This window comes from Lobosporangium transversale (assembly GCF_002105155.1).
Source record: "Lobosporangium transversale strain NRRL 3116 chromosome Unknown BCR41scaffold_52, whole genome shotgun sequence".
Classification (NCBI taxonomy): domain Eukaryota; kingdom Fungi; phylum Mortierellomycota; class Mortierellomycetes; order Mortierellales; family Mortierellaceae; genus Lobosporangium; species Lobosporangium transversale.
Window position 1 is genome coordinate 72,784 of NW_019029030.1, and position 22,351 is coordinate 95,134.

Sequence of the window (22,351 nt, forward strand, 5' to 3'; positions counted from 1 at the left end):
GACAAACATGTAGCAATTAATGGCTATATCACAGCCCTTGGATTGTGGAAGCGCTGAAATTATGCGGAAAACGGGGACCATTTGTGTTTTTACTAGCAACAAGCGTGGTTTCAGAAAGGTGTGCCTCCAAGGAACAAATCCTATATCCTTCATTGCTCAAAAGTAACAATCTTGTCTTTTCTGCACCCCAAAAGCTCGCCATAATCCTATTGAAGCGTTCAGAGGCATTATTTGCCTCATAGTTTGAGGATTAGCAGACTTTCAGTCAAGTTTTATTGTTTTGAACAACACAGTAAATCCTGTCCATTCGAAGTTAGTCCCTTTGGATGGCAGCTATTCAGGGGATGCTAATCAGTTCCGCTAAATTATGGTGCAATCAAAGCAGATTTGGAAAACCAACAAGCATCGAACAGTCGCCTTAACAAGCGAGTGACCTCTCTGTGACGCGCACGGACCATGGGGGCGACTTTTCAAATTCTTTTATAGAGATGAAATCCAAAGTCGCCCCAGTTAATATTTTAGCGTGTTATTAAATTTCTATGACAAGCCTTTTTATAGGATTAAGAACTATATATGTATTACTGTATACTGTGACGAAAATTCTAAGTTGGGATATTTTTAAAAAGTTTCTCTTTGAGCTCGTCGGTTAAAGTCAAAAGCCGGACTAGCAGTGCCAACTCGAAATCATCTCCACTCATCTCTCCAAGAATAACTCCCCTCAGGATATGCTCATGATGAGGCATATTTGTAAACGCCTGAAAGAGTGCTTTCTGCGCTGGGAGGCACAAGACATAGTTTATGGCTCCGCGGTTCTTGTTGAGACGATAGATAAGCCCTAGGTCACGGAAATCCCATTCAAAATCACTACTCTGCGAGTTGTTGCCAAGGAAGACTGTTGCAAGGCTTTTAGCGAACTTCTTCTTCGATTCATCGCTGCAAGATCTGTAGTACGTCCAAACTACAGTGTGAAACTCGCCTGTTCTCTCAGTTACATACGAATCAATGCTATTTCTTGTGAGTGGTCTTTCCTCAATTGACCGGATGAGGAACATAAACTCTCGTGGCACACGGTTTGTAATCCTCATTATATCCTGGACAATATCGGGTTGGTTCAGGTGGACCTCCAACCATTTTGAAAACACTGTCTCGGATAGTGGGCCAACAAAGTACAATAAGGTATTTCGAAGACTGCCTGGCATAATCTCCAATTCATATTTGGCATGGGCTGTTCCTGTAAATATCGCTCTAGATCCTTTGGATTCAGCTTCCCATCGAGTGAGATCCTTTAGATGGTTCAAGAACAGGTATTTATCTGGCACGTACGGCTCTTTTTGGAATAACTTTCCATGTTCGTCGATAATGAATAGTGTTTTGCGTTCCTTCTGTTTGAATAGGTCGAATAATGCGCGACCAGCCGCAATTGAGCAATCTATAACTTCAGAAGCGTCGAGGAGACTTTCCAGATCAGATGCCGTCAAGATATCCCTGTTGAGAGCGAAGAAGATCCTTAACAGTGCCTTTGCCGATTTTATTTCCTAGAGCTTGACGAGTAATTGGTTGGAATATCGGTTCAATTTTACTATAACAGTTCTTCAAAGTCTCCAAGAATTGTTCTTTGCGATCCTCCTCATAATCCTTTAGTCGTTGCTTAATCCCATTAGCCGCGAGCTCAATGCCTTCAATGTCTTCGCCAAAAAAAAAATATTGAATTCCCGTGGCACACATCCGGTGGCTTTTTGAATCTCGCCTCGTAGCTCATTCAATTGTTGGCGGGCTGTTGGGTGGACCTTATTTATGATCACATCCAGTAGCTTATTGAAAATATCAGGCGACAGTGGACCAACATACTCGACATAGTGTGGTGCGTCTCTGAGAATGAGCTTTGCAAATCTTACCGTACTGCTAAACACTACTCTCGCATTATTTGAGTTGTTCCAGGAGTTGAAAGTCTGTAGAGGCCCTAAAAATGGGAACCTTTCGGGCGCAGACTTACTACTTTCTGGAAATAGTGCACCATGCTCATCCACGACAAATAATGCCTTTTGACTTCTTGACTGGAGTAGTTCAGCAAAGATACAGGTGGCGCTATTCACATAAGGATCCTTCGATGTTTCAATTGCGACCATTTCTTTGAGCTCTGAGGCTGTCAAAATATCTTTGTTGATGGATAAGAAGATTTGACAGATCAGCTTTGATGCGGCAGTTTTAGTGTCACAATTGCTAAGCTTACTAGCATCGGCAATATAAAGCACTGGCCAACCATGTGCGTATGCCTTGGCCACAAGGAACCATGAAATGTATGATTTACCGACGCCCGTTGGACCCGATAAACACTTCTGGACAGACCACTCACTGTTCTCGAGCTCATTCCATAGCTTCATCATCTGTTCGGTCACAAAAAACTCGCGACCTTGGTAGCCTTTCGCAAAGAATTTTGGGCTCTGACCAAGATCCATTGAAGTAATTCGATCTCCACCCTTCACCGTCAAAAGCAATTGGAACTTGGTGCGGGGTTCTGGTGCGTACTTGTTATTCTCGATCAAATCCAGTATATGGAGGGGTAAATCTACGGGTTCGCCATCGGCTGCAATATGTCGCTTCCAGGAACGACAGCGCTTTGCAAGGTGCTCTTTGAGCATATAAGAATAGCGAGACTGACGTGAGTATGAAATAAACAAACTTCCTCAAGAATCATCAAAACTATGAGTGGGATGAACTCACCTTTTTCGTCTTCTGTGTCTTCTAGGTTCCTTTTTGGACTTCTTGGGGCTGTTTAAAATCCACGCAAAAAACAACAAGAGGATAGTTAGATAGGCCTTGATAAAAGTACCTGTATGCGATAGGGGAACCGAAATAAACTTAGCAAAAAGCCTCACGAGAGGACAGTGAAGGTCAGAGCATACGCACGGGCCATGGGGGCAACTTTTCAAATTCTTTTTATAAGAAATTCAAAGTCGTCCCTGAAGTGTAAATATAACGTAATAAAGCCTATTTGGCTTCATAAAGCATTTTTTATTTTTATTTTTTTAAACATTGTTCCAATGATGTGTCCAATGCGCCGAGCCTCATCAATACGACGAGAGACAACAACGATGCGACTCTTCCCGAAACTATCAAGGCTATCAAGCGCTCTATGATCGGAAATATTGATAGGTATTTTTAAACAGTCTTTATCCATAATAAATGACTCGAAAACAGAACTTGTAATGTCCCTCCAGACTATGAAGAGCTTAATTCAAACAATGTGATTATGTGGGTTTTATCATGAAGAACTGTTTTATTTGAGCAAAATACGTTGGTGTATTTTTCATAATGATCGAGTACTACGATTGAGTTCCTGAGGCACGCCTCTTGTTCGCTGAAGCTGATGCTGAAGCTGATGCTGAAGATGAACGTGAGACTACAGGGCTATTATAGCTGAATCTATTTACAATCTCATCTTTCATGCGATCGTACAGAGAAAGAACATAACAAAAGAGAGTTTCTGCATCCTCTCTTAGCGTCTCCTCCTCCTTGAGTCTTAGATCTCTCAAAACCTCCTTGGCTTTGTACATCAATGAGTCGTCTTCCTCCATCGTGCACTCTACGAAAGTCCATTTGAATGCGTCGGTTACAATGCCGAATGACTTGATGCGTGTGGCGGGCCTCTCTTGTCCATCGTCATCCGCCTCAGTCCGCTTTCGTTTTTTTTGTTGAAGTGCGACGTCGAGCTGTACTATATTTTGAGCCATACCTTTCACATGATCGTCCTTTTTCACCTCCGTGACTCCAAGAACTTGCGACTGGTGGATACGATCCAACACAGCAAAATCCACCGGTCCATGTCCCCGTAGGCCGGTTATCAGTTCTTGTTGCTCAAGATACATATCCGCTTTGTAGAACTGCATGGCTCCAACCATGAAAGAGTCGACGATCGAGTTCCTTGTGAACTCGCTAGAGCTAGGACCAAAAATGTAGGCCTCGTTTTTCCGGCTGCATTCTTTGATTATTTCCTCCAACATCAGCTTCTCATCGTCAGTCATCGCCCTTGGTTCAATATCAAACAGTGGGAGAAACTCAGGGCCTTTACCGACGTTGTATTCTTCCATCACTTCTTTCCAAGTGAATTTCGAAAAACTCTTTCCAGGATTGTCCAGGGATATGACAAGGTTTTTCCAGCTACTCTCCTTTGCAATCGCCAAAATAGACCGAAGTTGGGGATCGCTAATGAGCATTGTCGGTATTGAGCTACCCGGCAGATGCAAGAATATCTTGAGGTCCTTGTCCTCAGCAAACTGGTCAAAGTACTTCTCAAGGAAAAGATGAAATTCAGCGAGAGTTGCCGTCTTGGTATCCGTCACGAAGGTGCAAACAATCTTCTTTCCTCCTCTTTTGTCGATGATTCTCAATGCTGCAACGCAATAGAATGCAAAAAATAAAAATAAAAATAAAAAAGACATAAAAAGTGGTTATAATTCCGTCTTTCCAAGCTGTAACGATAAAAAAAATTGCTAATTCATTCTATCCACATCTATCCACACTTACATATGGAGGTATTCTTCGTCAATGCCTCGAGGTCCGACAGCTGTTTACGCAAAGCTGCAATCTCGGGGTGTTGGGTATCTAGGTTGAACAACAGGTAATGGAGCAGGAACTAGTTGATTAATTAAGATACATCCCAAACATAAAGGGTTATCTTTCAGAAGTCAAATCAATGACGTCATGAAAGAAAATAAGCTTCATCAATTTGAAAATATCAGTCCATCAAGAGCTAAATACATACCTTGCGGCGGCAGCTTGACAATGATGTGAATATGACCTTTTGCTGCACCGTTTGGAAAATAAGTGCTGAGTTCTTCAAGTTCATCGAGCGCTACAAGCGATTCTTCGGATAATGTTTCCAATCCTTTCTTCGTTGTGCCGCCGGGGATGAGCTTGAGAGTGAGCTGGTCAGCGTCGATATCCTTAAATGCATTGGATTTCCGTGCCTTGATGGCTTGCTGGAGTTCGCCGACCGAACAATTGGAAGGAATCTTTACAGGAAAAGGCGTTGCTTCTCCCTCAACAATGCAAAAAATCTTTAGTTCAGTTCGCTCAGGGATTTTAGGCCCACTGGTGCTTGAACCCTCTTCATACAGATTAGATCGAGGTGATACGTTTCGAGATGATGTTCCGGTCTTTCTCATTGTGATTTCAAACCTTTTTAAAAACAAGGATGAAATGGACAGAAGGCAGAAAATAGGAAAAGTTTGATAAAAATGTTAAAGGATGTTAATTCAGTAGCAGGATGCTTCAAAATTGTGACAATGTAGGCTGTGAAGATGAAGTTGAGGGAGGAAAAAAAAAGTTGTTTGCGTGACGAAGGAAAGGAGTGACAATTGTTCCTTTTAAGCCAGGACTGAGGAATATTTTTTCTTTATATTGTCGTTCTGGTGAGCGACCACCAGAGCCATGCCGCGGTAGAATGTTTAGCCGGGGGCGACTTTGGATTTCATCTCTATAAAAGAATTTGAAAAGTCGCCCCCATGGTCCGTGCACAGACCCCATCTGCGCCGCCGTGTCACCACATCTGATAAAGTCCTGCAGATGGGGCGGTGTGGCTTTTTTTTAAATAAAGAGCATAAGGTCAAAGGGTCATGCGATTTATTTTCCATCCAATGAAATCATGCCATCTCATCTCTTTTCCTTATCACATCACAAAATGTTAAAACACTTTCATCGCCATGAGAAACATCCATTTTATTCCTTTCCTTCCTCCATCCCTTTCCCTTCGCTCCCTGAATTCCTCCACCAGGTCGCTATAAACCAAGACAACCAGTACGTACATGCTTTCTGCGCGCACCAATGAAGCTTGCTCTTAAACTAATACTCTCCAATTCATAAACAGTGCGCGAAGAACCCACTACCATCGAGATACTGCGCAAGCGGCTTGCTGCTATTTCGCTTGAACTCGCAGATGCAAAGGACGATCTTGAAATATCACAGGCACAACTTGAGGGCACCCTATCCTGTCTTTCTGAAACTCAACTTGAGCTGAAGAACACTAAGGATGCTCTTGCCAATAGCGAGCGTGCACGCCTGGAGGCCAACCGTGACCGAGTGTTGAGTCGCCCTTATGGAAAGCAGGAGGTCTTTGCTATTTTGAAGTTCCAGCAGCCTCAGCCATTGCCTATTGGAGGCTATCGTCTCTTTGCGCTGCAGCGCAAGGCTGTCGATCGTACCTTGGACCAGTTCATTGCTGACAATCCTGACCTCGACCCCGTTGAGATTGCAGAGTTGCGATCTGATCGTTCTCCAAGAGGCGAAAACGTTTACCTACAGATGAAAGATGACGTTGCACCAATCGACTTCAGCCGCCGCAACTTCGTTCTCAAGGATAGCAAGACTGAGGAGGAGATGATCGTTTATGTTCAAAAGGTCTTTAACACTCATACTCAGGAAAAATAAGAATCATTCCCATGATAGTCTATTGTTCACTCGATAACAAAATAAAATGAAATTGCTACTCATATACTATAAACTATCAACATATTACCTACTATGTCTGAAAATACAAACCGGACTTACAAAAAATTTGAATCAGTTTACTTTGCTGCTGACAAGAAGCAAACCTTGGGTCCACAAGCAAGGGCTCACGAATGGGCTGATGCGAACAGTAATACTTTCTTTGTGATGTACGAAAGTGGCCTTTCTCCGGATGGCAAGAAGTCGTCTTATGAGTTTGCAAGCTACAAGGATCTACCTACATTTTTGGATATATATAACAAACTCCCGAACCCTTACAGATGCTTTTTCGAGCAAATCCGAGAAGGAAATCCCTGTTGTGAGTACTACGACATTGACTGGAAACTTACTACGACCTCCAAGGGAAACACCGATCCTCCTTCACTCGAAGACGGCGCTAGTCCACTCGTCCCTAGCGAGGGCATCGATGCTATTGCGCAACTTGAAAGACGAGTGTTTGGTGAGTTTCTTGCTGCTCGCAACCAATATGCACCGAAATATCCCATCACCGAGAATCAATGCCGAATCTTGACTTCATCCACTCATAAAAAGATATCATTGCATGTCATGATACCAACGTACACATTCGAGAACAATCACAGACACCTTCGGACATTCCTGCTTGATTTTTTCAAGGATATCAAAGCTGACCAGGATCAGAATGAAGGTAATCTGCTCAAGTACATTGATTCAGGTGTATACTCAAGAAGCAGAAGCATCCGATGTCTCGGAAGCTCGAAACGTAGAGACATAACCAGACGTTTCATCCGTACCCCATGGCATCAGCCATCTATGCATGCATTGGATGCAGAATTTTTCATCACCAATGTTCAGCCCAATAGTATCAAAGTGGAAAAATCTCCAGCTGCCGACAGGTTCTCAAGGCGCCAGCGTAACCAGATACCGTCAATTTCAGCAGCACTTGGAGATGCATCTAGAGATATGACATTACCACACCAGTTGTCCGTATCTGTCGTCTCTGATGCTGTACATAGAATATTTGCACAATACAAGCATGCAAACCTATACAGAATACAGTATGATGGCCAAGGTGGGATCTATAAGCTGCAACGAGTTCAATCTGGTCAATGCGATGTATGCAAGAGAAGACATGACAACGAGAATGGCTATCTTCAAGTGAGTCGAAATGGAAGAGTGACGCTGTATTGCTACAGAGCTATTGCCGAGGGTTTATCCCGCAATATCCTCGTCGGGGAATTGGATTTCGGCGAAAAGATTGTCCTGAGACAACATCTTGCTACGTTGGACACAGATCAGCACTTGCATCCAGGCGAAGTGTATGCGTCACCCTACATCAAATACCACAAATCACCGATGAGTCTCTTGATAAGGAGCGAGACTGGCACTGGAAAAACGACATTCTTGGAGCAGTTTATTCAAATGAACCCAAAGTTGACGTATCTTGCAATATCTCCAAGACAGACACTAGCCTCCAGTCTAGAGAAGAGACTCGGGTTTAAAAGCTATTTGGATTTTCCCTCCACTTATATCAAAGGTCAGAAGATTGTCATACAAGCCGAATCTTTACATAAACTGGATCTTGCATACTACACCATGGATGTTGTTCTGGTTCTGGATGAAGTGTCATCTATCTTTGATCAGATGACAAGTGTCGCCACCATGAGGGGCTTCCACAAGGCCAATAATGATATATTACGAGACTTCATTAAGGTATCCAGGAAGGTGATTGCCTGGATGCTGATCTAACAGACCGAGACGTTCAGGTATCAAGGAGCTTCGAGATGATGTCCACGTTATCCATAATACATTCAAGCCACAGCAAGGAGATCTCGTCTCTCTTTATGAGAATGAGGCTTCTCTGAAGTTAAAGGTTATTAACTTAGTCAAGTCTGGAAAGAAAGTGTGGATATGTAGCACACAGAAGGCTGAAGATGCTGAAAGTTTACATAGTGAATTGAAGGATATGGGGTTCATTGGGATGTGCATCACTGCGAATTCCCTGGAGTTGGAGAAGAGAGCATTTGCACAGAATATTAATGAAATCGCACCAACTCTCGACTATTTTATTCATACTCCAACCATCACAGTTGGGCTTGATTGTAACATGCAACACTTTGATTATGTTGCAGGATTTTTCATGTCACAAAGTAAAGTCAATGTAGAGACATGTAGGCAAATGCTCAGAAGAGTACGGCACGTCCAGCAAAAAGAATACCTTGTCTATATCAGCAATTCAATAAACAATCTTCCAACAACACACAACGAAATAGTCAGGTATCTTTGCAGCCAAGAGGTTCAAATCAAGGGATGCGCTATGGATACGAATGGCTTTCCGTTTGATCTGAGGGTAGGGCAAGGTCCTGGAGTGAAGCATGATGTTGGCGATATTTACTACACAATATTCATCAATGCACTGATAAAGAAGCATCTATCAATGAATGATTTTCTTCAGCGTTTCATTGCTCAAATGGTTCAGGCTGGCTGCAGAGTTGTTGGGCTATCTAATCAGCCCAAGGACCTTAAGGTTTCTGAATCTCTGAAACAGAGGACAGCCGCCCTACTTCAAGCCAAGTATACAGGGATATCGGAGGCCAAGGTAATTGATTACAAAGAATTACTACGACTGGAGACAAGGTCAGACCTTTCTACTGAAGAGTATTACGCAGTACAAAAATTCAGGATTATGGACGCCTACGGCATTGAGGACCCATCTATCCTTACGCCTGAATGGGTGAAGACCTACAGTAACCCAAAAGAGATGAAGGTCTTTCAGAATCTGCGAGCCTTGAAGAACGACCCAGAGTTGAAGATGACAAAGCAGAGCGACTCGTATCCTCTGGGGAAAGATCAAGAAAGGAGGGACACTGGCGCCATACTACATAGACTACATCAATCAAAGTATACCAAACTAAAGTATGCAAAAGACATCCTCTTTGCCTGTGGTTATGACTCCCCATTTGATCCCAAATGTAGAGCATCCACTGCTCTCAAATCAAGCCTGGATGAGCAATGGGAATCGCTATCGTCAAACATGCGGAATATTTGCACACAACTTCTAATCCCGTACCCATCTCATAGCAACTGGAACTTCAGAAACCGGCAGAACTTTGTCAACTCTGTCTTGAATGAGGTTTTTGGTATTCATATAGTTGGAACTAACAAGAAAGCCACAAGCTATCATATAAAATACATGAGGGAAGTAGGGAAGAATTGGGAAGGTTTCTTCAATGATGGAACTAAATGAATATAACGGAGGGCTTGAGCAGATTACGATATTGTATTCTTTTTGAAAAGTCATGGATTAATATTTAACCGGGGGCGACTTTGGATTTCATCTCTATAAAAGAATTTGGAAAGTCGCCCCCATGGTCTGTGCGCGTCATGGTGGTTTTTGAAAGTACGTGCAATCGGTCTCTAGAAGCTGATTTTGGTTCTCCAATAGTCTTGGATGCACTGTTTGTAGTTGGAATGCTGTAGAGCCACCCATGTTGCCTCAGAGATATCGAAGCCTTCCCATTGAACCAGAAACTCCATGTCCTCACCTTCTCCGCGATGGTCTAAAATCCTAGCAACCTCGTATCCCTCCTGCGCTGTCTCTGCCATAGTCTCATCTGCAGTGTCTAGTGTGTTAGGCTGCGAACTAGCTACAGATAGGAACGCTTCTTGTAGTTCTAAAAGACTTCGACCATGATTTAGTTTGACTTTGATGCTGGGAAGCTTCTCATAAGCAACCTGATACTCATTATTGTCTGGAAAGTCAAACGCATCTTGCATCCAGAATGTGTGGTGCGTCTGAGTGGGGATATTATGGATTGACACGACTCTCTTGATATTCATAAGCAGGCAACAAAGCTTGAATTGGAGATCAAACGTCTTTGCGTCTGAGAAACGGATGGGAGCGTCGTGTGTGAACTTGGAGAAGGTGGATTGCATGTCTCCAAAGCACCCTTCGATGCTTGACCGAAACCCACCAAACGCTTTATTGTAATGTAACTCTTGGTCTGTCATGGCGATCCCCCTAGTCTTGCGCACAGGATAAGAGAAATTTTCGTAGGACAGTGCATCTGATGGTTCGACAATTTGTCTAACGAACCCACTGTAGCCACCGTCAAGAGCAACACAGTCTAGCTTGTGTATATGCGATGCAATGTTCATCTTCACAAGCATAGTCCCATCATTGAAATCTCGACAAGGAGCTGGCTTGGATGCAAACAATATGATATTGTTCATGTCTGAACACACTTGAATACGAAAACCCGACTTCTTGAGTTTATAAGAGTAGAGACTTGGCTTGTCAGCACCGATGTAGCTGACTCTTGTGTCATGTCCGTCTAGACTCAATGTCACATGCTTGAATGGATCAGGGTTGTTCTTGGCAAGTAGCAATCGTAGCTTCAAACTCGAGCACATATCTCTCATCATTGAGGTTATGTCATCATGTAGTTTCACAGGGTCCCGAAGATAAAATTCCCTGTGCAAGTCGTAAAAGGACGTCTTTGGTATGAACCTTGACATTGTAGACAATGAATCTCCTGTGATTAGTGCATACAGGAGCAGAAGACCCTTTTCGACATTACGATATGGGCTACCATAGTCACGCACTCCAAATACTTGTGTCAGAAAAAAGAACGAAGGGATGAATCCTAGACGGTCAAGCACCATTGACTTGACGTGTGTTACGTCAGATATCTCTTTCATCTCTGTGCGATGAAACTTGGCTTTCTTTATAGCTGGCCACTCCTCTTGCATGAACCTCCACTGAGCCTCAACAAGGCGTACATATTCCTCAGAAACAGCGCTCATACAGATATACTCTTTGCAAGCTATTGGATATAAAGCGCTTTATTACAACTCCTCTATATTATTCCATGTGTTCACTTTATTTTCATCCTACCTATTCAAATATTCACTTCAATTTACAATCCATCCGAATATGGCGACTGTTCGGACTCCATCTGATACTGTATAAACACCTGAATACTGCCACATGCTATTGACTACTCTACGTCCCTTAAACAATATTCTTAGCATACATCTGAACTTTTGCAAGGGATGTGTCAATACTTCGACAAACATGTAGCAATTAATGGCTATATCACAGCCCTTGGATTGTGGAAGCGCTGAAATTATGCGGAAAACGGGGACCATTTGTGTTTTTACTAGCAACAAGCGTGGTTTCAGAAAGGTGTGCCTCCAAGGAACAAATCCTATATCCTTCATTGCTCAAAAGTAACAATCTTGTCTTTTCTGCACCCCAAAAGCTCGCCATAATCCTATTGAAGCGTTCAGAGGCATTATTTGCCTCATAGTTTGAGGATTAGCAGACTTTCAGTCAAGTTTTATTGTTTTGAACAACACAGTAAATCCTGTCCATTCGAAGTTAGTCCCTTTGGATGGCAGCTATTCAGGGGATGCTAATCAGTTCCGCTAAATTATGGTGCAATCAAAGCAGATTTGGAAAACCAACAAGCATCGAACAGTCGCCTTTGTACCTGCCTGGCTATGCAAAAAAAAAAAAAAAAAAAAAAAAAAAAGCTTGTTCATTGGAAAAATAAAATGTTGCACAAAAGAAAGAGGGAGGGTTTCATAAGCATTGTTACATCGGTCACCCTATTTAAGCGTTTAAACCCATTCTCTCTCCCTCTCTTTCTCTCTCTCCCACGCTTTTGTTCAATTTCATCATTCAATTCATCATTCAATTCATCATTCAATTCTTCATTCATCCTTCTCTTCAGCACGCCACTTCACTTTTTACTCGCCAAAGCATATCCTTTCACTCATCCACTCACGTATACTCAATACCTTGTTTTCCCTCTCTTTCCATCCCTTTCATACATCCCCCAAAGCTTATTCACACACTAAGACAACATGATCGTTCCTTCGAGTTATCCTGGTGCGTCTTTCTTTCTTTCTTTCTTTCTTTTTTTATTGTCATTATTACTAATTAATACGTGTAAACACATTGTTCATGTTGTCTAACAAAGGCTCTTCTTCCCTATAATGTCTTTGTGTAGCTCAAGGAATCATATTCTTCCTCGGACATCCTCAGTTAATCACCAGTCTTCTCTGTCCTATTCTGCTTACTCTCCTCTGGGCCATTGCTGCTGTTGCCTTCGGATTTGCATATCTCTTAAAGCTACAGGCCCATGCCCTCATCGAGGCTAATTGTCCTGCAGGTGTCGCATGGTATGGAGGGAAAACATCATCACGAGTCTTTTCTTTTTTTTTTTTTTTTTTTTTTTTTTATCGATGTCTGTGCACATGGGCAGTATCAAATCTTTATGTTTTTAAGCTCATCGTCTGTATTTTTTTTTTTTTTTCTTTTTTTCCCTTCCTTCTCTTGGGTGATGGGCACGTACGTTTCCGACAACAAGGTTTGTGAGTGTCATCTTTGTGTTGCTGGAGATTGCGGTAATGATCCTGCTCTTCTACCTGATCATCCTCCCTATCTATCAAGACGGTCTGTTTGATAGGGTTCTCAAACTCAGGGGACTACGACATGTCCTTGAGAGAAGCCAGGGTAACGACATGATCAAGTGCATGCGTGGTGTCAACGGTGGTCTTTTCATCGTATTCTGTCAGGCAAGTTTATCATCAATGCTATTATTGTCTTCATATTCTCCAAGAGCATGATTTCTGCTTTAGTACGAGTTTGGTTGTATGTCTCGTCTCGGTTATTGTCTAGTAGACTATCTTTCTGCCTTGGCGTAAATGGGACGCGTTATTATTGCATTTAAAATTCCTAGTTTTCCAATTTGTTCATGACTTGTTCCTGTGAGCGCGTACTTTCAGAGCATGCAAGTATGCAGGCATACAAAGCCCTCTTTATTATTATTATTATTATTATTATAATTGTTATTATTATTATTATTATTATTATAATTATTATTATTGTTATTATCTTTTTATTGTTACTCTTATTATTTATATTTTCGGCGGTTTCAACATCCCTTTTCGTGAATGCCGAGCAACGACGTTTTCCATGCTCTTGCTCTCACTTTTTCATTTTACTTTTTGTGTTTCACTTGCTTGATATTTGATTGTTTCTGGACGTAAGCTGAATATAGTTTATGAAGGAATCCTCCCCCTCGCCTCTTTTTCTTTTCTTTTTATCCCTCGCGCATAAATAGGGACATCTGGATAGATGAAGATGAATGGGTATCTAGCCATCCTTTCTTCTACTCTTTCTATCGTCTGCTAATCTTTTTTTTTTTTTTTTTTTTATTTTTTTTTATTTGAATGTAGATTATAGTACTCATTTTGACATTGCCACTCAATTTGATTCCGGTCCTTGGTCAGATCCTTTATGCAGGCATTAACGGATGGATCTTGACGTTCGGTATTCGATTCCATTATGATGCCGAGATTCGAAACATTTCTGTCAAGCAATCTAGACAAGAGGCTTGGAAACGCAGGGCCGAGTACACGGGGTAAGGATGAAAAAAAAAAAAAAAAAAAAAAAAAAAAAAAAAAAAAAAAAAGATGGGAACAAGAATCTTCTTGGCGGAGACTCTTGTGATTGTAGCAAGAAGAACCATGCTAACCAACCAATTTTTTTTTTTTTTTTTTTTTTTTTTTTCTCTAGATTTGGCTCATTGGCTGTAGCACTGGAAATGATTCCTATTGCCAATCTGCTGTTCATGTGGACCAACATTGTAGGATGTGCCTTGTGGGTAGCGGATGAGATTGAGAGAGAAGAGCGTCGCCAACAACAGCAGATTGCACAGAGCTCTAGCATGGGAGATGGATCAGCATCGGCAGGCTATTCGCCAGCCAACGCACAGTTGAGTCCACCAGCCACTGCATCCACGCCATTGAAAGGATCGTTTAAAAAGAGCTTTTTTGGAAAGCCTTGAAGGAAAAAAAAAAAAAAAAAAAAAAAAAAAAAAAAAGATCATCTACGGTTCAATAATTACATGATATATAATATATATTTATACTATATTTCCCTTATTCTATGTAACATTGTATTGATTGTTGACTGAGATGACTATTTTTGATGAATTAGGCTTGTCTACAAGTGAATTTTTTATTTTATAGCAAGTCATGATGGCCACTTTGGACTTTGTCCCGAGGGGTTTAAAAAGCCTAAGAGAATGGGATAGCGTATAGATAGATAGGAAGGAAGGAAGATGCCGTTCAAACATCAGCGGTATATACATGTATACAATGTATACATTAATATATCTATATCTGTATCTACTTTTACGGAATAGTTTGAGAATGAGAGAAAGGCGCAAGGTGTAGAGTTGTTAAAAAAGGTTTTCCGTCTACTCAAGATGTAATAATCTTTATTTTTTTTTTTTTTTTTTTTTTTTTGCTGATCAGTTTCTCTCATGGCGAGATGACGAGTCGTTTATTATTATTCTTTTCCCAACGGGAAAGAAAAAAAAGAAAAAAAAAAAAAAAAAAAAGTTCAATGGACAGTTAGTGCATGCATAAAAGGTTTCTTTTATTGTTTCCACGTTTTGCCTCCTGTTTTTCGTATGTCACAGGGAAGGATAAAGATGTGAGTTTATAACACAGTGATATTATATTTGTATAACGGATGTATGATTGACAATTGACAATTGACCATGTTAGTTTTCTGAGCATCAGAATTAAAAAGAATCGTTGCAGATGATCACACAAAGAAAAGATGCTTGATCACGGAACAGGGAAAAAGTGAGAAAAGTAGGTTGGGCAGTAAAAAAAAGAAAGAAAGAGAGAGAAAGAAAGCAAAGCAAAGATAGTTTTGTTAAAAAAAAAAAAAAAAAAAAAAAAAAAAAAAAAAAAAAAAAAAAGGTGGATGGCGGTGTACAGCAAGAATCTAAAGAAGGTGGATCATGATCATGAAGCAAAGTGACCTCATGTTCCCCCTTTTAGGATTCCCTATCACAATGAATGGGTGGCGCGATCAGATAGATCATCAATCTAACGAGTCGCGCGCTTCTTCTTTTCTCCCCCTCCCCTTTCCTTTACTTTTTCTTTTCTTTACTTTTCTATTTGGAGCTGATCTTTGTAAAAAAAAAAAAAAAAAAAAAAAAAAAACACTGTGCCGGGAAAACGGTATAATTGAATATGCAAATCTAATGCCAAAATACCTCGTACGCGCACAAGCCTCATGTCGAGTACGTGCGGTGCAGAATGTGTAAAAAAAAAAAAAAAAAAAAAGTCTTTTTTACTTTTTTTGTGTATATGTGTGTGGCAAAAAGGGGGTTATTGTTGATGTCGTTGATTTTCTAATGCATTTGAGAAAAAAAGAAAAAAGAAAAAAGCACATTGATAAATACATGGTCATGACAAATAAAAAAAAACCCCCCAGGAGAAAGGCACGTATCGGACCAAATGATGCCATTGTCATGTCCGTTTGCTAAAAAAGGAAAAGAAAAGGGAATGTATATATAACAATGATACATATACATAATGCAATTGTCATTTAGAAAAGCGCCTATTGTTCCTTTTGTAAGGAAAGGAAAGGAAAGGAAAGGAAAGGGAAGGAAATATAATGTGGTGAGTTATTTGCATGGGGTAGAGAGGGGAGAGGGGGGGGGGATGGAGGAGATTATCGTTGTAGTGAGAGTGTATGTATTCGTTGGTGGTTTTTATATTTCCTTTTCCCCTTCTTCTCTCCCTTTTCCCTTTTCCTTCGCCTTTTCTTTTGTGGACAATGATTTTTCCCCTTCTCCGTCCTTTTTGAATAAAATGCAATATGTTGTCCCCGTTGGACCCAAAAAAAAAAAAAAAAAGAAAAAAACGGACGGAAAGACAGGAAACATTCAATGCCCATCACAGAAATAATAAAAAAAAATGACAAAAATAATGATGAAGTTAACGTTGATGCGGATGATGATGCCTTTGTTCAATCTTTATTAATCAAAAATATATAGATACAATGTTAATCTTACAATATTTATTTATCTATTTATTATAATCTATTTATTTATCTATTATCTTTTACTTATTTTACTTTTAAAATACCTTTGAATACAAAAAACATGACCCATGAAGGAAATGGTCGTGGGCAAAAGGAGATACGGCAAATAAATTGAAAAAGGAAATCAAAAACCTCTTTTTCTCCTTCTCTTTGATATTTTTTTTTTTTTTTTTTTTTTTTTTACAATGCAAACATGTCATGGCACAACATTTGGGACGGTGAAGTGATGGAAAATAAATAAAAAAAAAAAGCGAAAAGGGGAGAGAGAAAGAAAGACAGAGAGAGAGAGAGAGACATGAATGATGCTTTGTTGTTCTTGTTTGTCTTTGTTTCCTTTTCTTTTTCTCTATTTCTTTCCTCTTTCTTTTTTTCTTTTTTCTTTTTCTTTTCCTTTTCCTTTTCCTTTTCCTTTTCCCTTTCCTTTTCCTTTTCCTTTTCTTTCCTTCTTATTCTTTATTTCAACGCTCTCTCCGCTCCTTCATTCTCCCCATTTTTTTTTAATATTCTTTTTCTGTTAATACTATTACTACCAAAAAAAAAACTACTCGACTGCTCTATTCCAGGAACACATTTCATTCATTCATTCATTCATTTACACACATTCGCACTTACATTTACATTCATTCATGTTACGTTCATTCAATTATTGCATTGCATATTCCTTCCATTGAATTCCTTCCTTCTTCCCTTACCCCTGTGCCCTGAACCGTTGCAGTTTTTTTTTTTTTTTTTTTTTTTTCTTCTCCCCTTGGCTGAAGCGCACGCAAGCATTGAAGTGTTTGTGTACTTGTCTCCCCTTCACACTTCAATTTCACACTTTCGGGCTTTCACACTTTCACACTTGCACACTTTGACACTTTCACACCTCAACACTTTTAGTGCACACAAATAACTAATTACATAAACACGTTCAACCATGTCTGCTATTGCTTCCATCGTCAACAATACTTCTTCTCCCAAGGTACTTTTTTTTTTTATTTTATTTTATTTTTTTTATGCTCTTTCTTTCCCCTCACTCCATTCCCCCTTTTTTAATTGCATTGTGTTGGACAACATATCGAATCTCAACTGGGATGATGGCTCTCAACAAAATTCTCTCATATTGCATCTTTTTTTTTTTTCTTTTCTTCAAAAAAAAAAAAAAAAAAAGAGTTTGCAATGCGTTACGAATTTCCATTATGGTTTTCTAACCCTAAAATCTTGTCTTTTTTCTCTTTACTCTATTGCTGAATCTACTCTTTTTGTATTTACTGAAAACAAATAAAACACATAAACACCATTATCATCTTCATTTTCCCATCATTTAATACATTTAATACTTCTTCACACATTTAATACAGGGCAAGCAGGCCTCTGCCCCTGGCCCTTCTCAATCATCCACCAATGGTGCAAGCATCAATACTACTCAATCTGGTTCCGAGAATACGAAAAGCAATCCCGCAGCTTCCTCCGCTTCCGCAGATGGTAAGTTTTTCTTTTTTTTTTTTTTTTTTTAATTTATTTTTTTATTATCCCAATGAGACGTTTTATTAGGAACAAAACAATTCATGTCATCTCTATCTCTCAATCAAGTGTGTTCAAGAACAAGAAGAACGAGAACAGACAATTAAAAAAAATTGTGATATCTCCTTTTTTTATTTTTTATTTTTTTAACTTTCCTGTCTATCTAATCTATTGTTTGATTATTAGACATCAAGTATAAACGCAAATATAAAGATCTCAAGAAGAGGATAAGGGACATTGAAGAAGTAAGAATGGATGGGACAGATCCCACATGAAAACAAAAAACCTTTTTTTTTTTTTTTTTTAGTTCACTTTTTAATTTTTATTTTTTACGTTTCATTCATCGTCTCGACTGTTCCATGTCGTCACTACTTGATCCAGTATTTCTTGTGAAAAAAAAAAAAAAAGAGAGCGGAAAATAAGATGTTGAATTAGAACCAGACTGGCTCTTTTTTTTTTTATTTTACTTTATTAATTTATTTATTTATCATTGTTATTATTATCAGTATTATTATTATTATTATTATTATTGTTGTTGTTGTTTTTTTTTTTTTTTTGCTGTGTTCGTGGGCAGTTGATTGCGGATACGTCAATTTGGGAGCCTTTTTGAAATCAAAGAAGATTAAGAAAAAAAAAAAGATTGTCACGGTGGTGAATGGAATACTTTGTGTCGAATGAGATGAATTTGTATTGGGGCATGCCCTGGTCTGTACCAAAGATACACCACACTTCACTTGTACACACCCCAACACCGTTTGTTTCCTTACTCTCTCTCTCTCTCTCTCTCTCTTTTCTACTCTTTCTATCAACTCTTTTTGTTTTTTCTACCCCTTTCTTTGTTATTTGCTATTTGTTATTTGTTATTTGTTATTTGTTTTATTTTACCATCTGTACATGTATAATGTTCTCATTTTTCTCTTTGTTTATTTATTATTTATTTATTTTTTGCTTGGTAGGACAATGACATCCTCAATATTAAATTGAGCCGCGCTCGAAAAAACATCCATCGTCTACGCGTCGAAAGAAGGTAAACATTCATTGGGTCTCTTTTTCCTGTCTATGCCAAACACCATCCATGCCCATGGCAATGGTCAATTCTCACTCTTCCTGTCTTTTACCCAACTCACTGTTACACGCGTGCCATCACATTGTTATTCTTATTCTTATCCTTATCCTTATCCTTATTATTATCCTTGTTATTATCCTTGTTATTATCCTTATTATTTACTATACTTAATAATAATTAATAACTTCTTTTCTTTACCATCTACCCGTGACATTGTCGTGACCAATTCATTGTCTGCTGAAAAAAAAAAAAAAAAAAAAAAAAAAATTTACTAACAAAGAAAAGCTTGCATCTCTTTTTAGCTTCCTGTTCGATCGACTGGATCAATCCGAACAGGCTACACATCCCTCTACTTCCTCTTCCTCCACTTCTGACTCGGACACGGACGAAGAGAGAACTAATGACAGGGCCGGTGATGGTCTATCCAAAGGACGTAGAGGTCATCGCCACAGCCATGGACTAGACAGGCTCAAGCGATTCCGCCACTCGTACTCGTCTTTACATCACCACCCTTCCTCATCCCATTCCACCTATGGTCAAAGGCATGCTCGTTCCAAGACCCCTCCCTCCAGAGGCTCGTCTATAGTAGCCCATCATGCTCAAGGCACAAACGAGCCCGCCTCAGCCTCGCTTTCGCCCTCGTCATCGACCATCGGTGGTACAGTCACAAGCCCAACAAATGCTACGACCGCAGCGGCCACTGCAGCCACAACTGGTACCGCAGCTGGGAAACGAGCGACAAAGAAAAGACGTAAGGACCCCTTAGCCCCCAAGCGACCCTCGAATGCCTTTTTTATCTTTTCACAACAACATCGACAGCAGGCACGGGAGGAAAAGAAGGAAGGCAACCAGAGCGAGCTCACCAAATTCCTAGGACAACAATGGAAATCGATGCCATCCACCGAAAAAAAGGTATAAGCAAAGCAAACCCAGAGCAAACCAGAGCAAAGCAAAGCAAAACAGGTGTACACAAACTTTAGCTAAAATAGGCGCAATCACACGCACAACGCTTATGTTTGCTTATCCAACCATTTACATTTACGAGAAACATGGACAGAAAATGAAAAAGGACTAGGGAATAATAACAGTAATGATAATAATAATAGTAACAGTAACAATAACAACAACGATAACAACAACAACAACGATAACAACAACAACAACAACAACAACAACAACAATAATAAAATAATAATAATAATAATGATAATGATAATAGGCGAAAATAGATGGCTAGGAATCAGCGCAGAAACAGAACTAGGCTGACTGACTCGCAGTAAGACCTGCGACTTTTCTCGACACCAATAGTTTTTGAACAACATTCGGAAGATTCCGCAGTTAGTCTTTGGCGCGACTCGACCTCCAACTTTATTCATCCGGAAAAAAAAAAAAAAAAAAAAAAAAGTGGCGTTGAAACAGCGGATTAAACATGGATTTTTTTTTTTTTTTTTTGGCTTTTTATTTAATTCTTCCACGTGCTCTTCTTCACCTTGCTTGTTTATTGTTCACTAGAGATGCAGTTACTAACTGATGGTTCGTATATCCTTGTAATGAATAGATTTACTCTGAACTAGCTGTGCAAGATCGTCAGCGATACCTAGAGGAAATGATGTTGTATGAACACGAACATGGATTTGGAAGTGTAAGTTTTATAATCCCGAACCATGCTTGAGCTTAGAAATGATTTAACCCTTGTCAGCTTTTTACTAAATTCAATTCGACTTGGTTTTTTTTTTTTTTTTTTTTTTTTTTTTCCTTCTTTCTTTTCCTCCTTACATTTAGGCTACACAAAATGGTTCTTCTCAGAAGCAGCGTAAAAAGACGCCAGGCAAGGTCGGACGACCATCTAAATATCCAAAGGAAAACAATATCAATACCAGTGTCAATAATGTCATCAATATCAATGGCAATGAAAATAGCAACAGCAATGGCAACGATAATAGCAATGGCCACAATGGTACTAATGTGATGCACAGCAACAACAGCAGCAGCAGCATTGACAACAGCAATGGACATAGCGCGGCCAAGAAGATGGAGATCAATGCTATGATTAACGGCGATACTGAGGGCGAGGATATGATGACATCTCATGATGAAGATGATAACAGAATGTTGGAAGATGGAGCTTCGGATGAAGGTCGCGAGCACGATGATGAAGAAGATGATGAGGAGGAGGACGAAGAAGACGTGGACCATGATCAAGAGGACGATGAAGAAGAGGTGGAAGAGGAAAGTCAGAGTCGACAATCAATGGAGAATCATACTGCCCATATAAGGAACCCTGTTATTGGATACGTGCATACCAGTAATAGCAATAACAGTCATCATCATGGCCATGATGAGGATGTGAATATGGATTTGGTGGATAGGACGCATGACCACGTTCAAGAGACAGGGCTCTTGGCGAGTGCATAAAGAGCTCCTTTTTTTTTAAATCTTTCTTTCTGACCCATCACTTTTTTTTTTATCTGTTATCATGAATATATATTTTTCTTTCTTTCTTCTTTTTTCTTTTTTATATCCGCTAATATCGTTAATGGTAGGTTTACTGCCTCTGTAATCTTTTTTCTTGCCAAGTTTTTCTAGTAATTAGTTTTTTTTTTCTTTTCACTTTTTTTTTTTTTTTTTTTTTTTTCTATTTGCATAAAGTTACATCATTATCAATAAAGAGAATCGAAATAAATAAACAGTCGAGATCGATAGCCTGTTGTTAGTTGCCATTTATGCATCGCATGTTTTTTTTTTTTTTTTTAAAAAAAAAAATCGTCGCCAAAGTGCTTGTATGTTGTTTGATTAATCTCTGGCTTGCTTTATGATTTTTTATGATTTTTATGATTTATGATTGGTGTTTTTGCCACAGATGCATGCACCCTTGATCGTTTATTTAAGTTTATTTATTTTATTTATTTATACGTATTATCCAAAAGTACATCCATGCTGCGTGTGTGCTGTAGATGTGCAATCGCATTATGGTGTGTATTACCATGGAAAGCAATCGAAACAAACAGTTCTTTACATGCTTTTCTTCATTGAACATCAAGATATTTGTATACAAACATATCATACAAACATACATATTATACAATAATATTTGATGTTTATTGTATACGATGTGTTACATCCCCTCCCCTGTCCTTGGTTGATCTGATCTGTCGCCATCCATCCTGTTCAGATGTCGTCAGCCTACTTTATTTTGTCCCGAAGAACAGAAAAGAGGAAGGACACATCTTTTTCCCATCCCAATGATGCATGAATCGTATTGTCTAAATGTTCTGGAATTGAAAAAACACACACAGACACACACACACACACAAGTAGATCGAAATATATATTTATATTTTTGTGGATTTCATTCAACACCCGCCTCGTTTTAGAGTTCATGTCAAAGTTGAAATTTTGTC

The 22,351-nt window shown here is 39.5% G+C and overlaps 8 protein-coding genes across 8 annotated transcripts; 5 read left to right on the forward strand and 3 right to left on the reverse strand.

Annotated features, from left to right (window-relative positions):
* Nucleotides 1–4,655: 4,655 nt before the first annotated feature.
* On the reverse strand, nucleotides 4,656–5,306 carry BCR41DRAFT_188909 (hypothetical protein). The gene has a single exon (XM_022019808.1). It carries the CDS (start codon nucleotides 5,163–5,165, stop codon nucleotides 4,722–4,724), a length of 444 nt encoding a protein of 147 aa, XP_021876912.1. The 5' UTR covers nucleotides 5,166–5,306; the 3' UTR covers nucleotides 4,656–4,721.
* A 198-nt stretch (nucleotides 5,307–5,504) lies between these two features.
* BCR41DRAFT_425602 (hypothetical protein) lies at nucleotides 5,505–6,496 on the forward strand (the record flags this gene model as incomplete). The annotated part of the gene is made up of 2 exons (XM_022030607.1): nucleotides 5,505–5,511; nucleotides 5,867–6,496. 2 exons carry the CDS (start codon nucleotides 5,505–5,507, stop codon nucleotides 6,424–6,426), a joined length of 567 nt encoding a protein of 188 aa, XP_021876913.1. The 3' UTR covers nucleotides 6,427–6,496.
* Nucleotides 6,497–6,651: 155 nt separating this feature from the next.
* Nucleotides 6,652–8,476, forward strand: BCR41DRAFT_389685 (hypothetical protein; the record flags this gene model as incomplete). The annotated part of the gene is made up of 1 exon (XM_022028147.1): nucleotides 6,652–8,476. The coding sequence occupies one exon, from the start codon at nucleotides 6,652–6,654 to the stop codon at nucleotides 8,209–8,211; it is 1,560 nt and encodes a 519-aa protein (XP_021876914.1). The 3' UTR covers nucleotides 8,212–8,476.
* A 300-nt stretch (nucleotides 8,477–8,776) lies between these two features.
* Nucleotides 8,777–9,715, forward strand: BCR41DRAFT_361988 (hypothetical protein; the record flags this gene model as incomplete). The annotated part of the gene is made up of 1 exon (XM_022025651.1): nucleotides 8,777–9,715. One exon carries the CDS (start codon nucleotides 8,780–8,782, stop codon nucleotides 9,707–9,709), a length of 930 nt encoding a protein of 309 aa, XP_021876915.1. The 3' UTR covers nucleotides 9,710–9,715.
* Nucleotides 9,716–9,879: 164 nt separating this feature from the next.
* On the reverse strand, nucleotides 9,880–10,620 carry BCR41DRAFT_312425 (hypothetical protein; the record flags this gene model as incomplete). Its single annotated transcript, XM_022021086.1, has 2 exons — nucleotides 9,880–10,346; nucleotides 10,437–10,620. 2 exons carry the CDS (start codon nucleotides 10,618–10,620, stop codon nucleotides 9,880–9,882), a joined length of 651 nt encoding a protein of 216 aa, XP_021876916.1.
* On the reverse strand, nucleotides 10,459–11,229 carry BCR41DRAFT_361989 (hypothetical protein). Its single transcript, XM_022025652.1, is given in 3 exon segments — nucleotides 10,459–10,807; nucleotides 10,826–10,877; nucleotides 10,973–11,229. The coding sequence occupies 2 exon segments, from the start codon at nucleotides 11,212–11,214 to the stop codon at nucleotides 10,826–10,828; spliced, it is 294 nt and encodes a 97-aa protein (XP_021876917.1). The 5' UTR covers nucleotides 11,215–11,229; the 3' UTR covers nucleotides 10,459–10,807.
* Nucleotides 11,230–12,484: 1,255 nt separating this feature from the next.
* On the forward strand, nucleotides 12,485–14,321 carry BCR41DRAFT_312490 (hypothetical protein; the record flags this gene model as incomplete). Its single annotated transcript, XM_022021090.1, has 4 exons — nucleotides 12,485–12,651; nucleotides 12,840–13,051; nucleotides 13,718–13,895; nucleotides 14,051–14,321. Coding segments are annotated over 4 exons (828 nt in total), but the record flags the coding sequence as incomplete, so codon positions are not given.
* Nucleotides 14,322–17,297: 2,976 nt separating this feature from the next.
* On the forward strand, nucleotides 17,298–19,868 carry BCR41DRAFT_374574 (hypothetical protein; the record flags this gene model as incomplete). The annotated part of the gene is made up of 5 exons (XM_022026881.1): nucleotides 17,298–17,342; nucleotides 17,722–17,845; nucleotides 18,071–18,129; nucleotides 18,841–18,911; nucleotides 19,253–19,868. 5 exons carry the CDS (start codon nucleotides 17,298–17,300, stop codon nucleotides 19,866–19,868), a joined length of 915 nt encoding a protein of 304 aa, XP_021876919.1.
* Between the last annotated feature and the right edge of the window lie 2,483 nt (nucleotides 19,869–22,351).

Bases quoted from the DNA above. Each gene is read 5' to 3' on its own strand.
- BCR41DRAFT_188909 (XM_022019808.1), bottom strand. From the start codon at position 5,165: ATGAGAAAGACCGGAACATCATCTCGAAACGTATCACCTCGATCTAAT.
- BCR41DRAFT_361989 (XM_022025652.1), bottom strand. From the start codon at position 11,214: ATGCAAGAGGAGTGGCCAGCTATAAAGAAAGCCAAGTTTCATCGCACA. The intron at 10,878-10,972 runs GTTCATACCAAA...CAATGATGAGAG, and splicing joins TCATTGTCTACAATGTCAAG to ATATGTGCTCGAGTTTGAAG.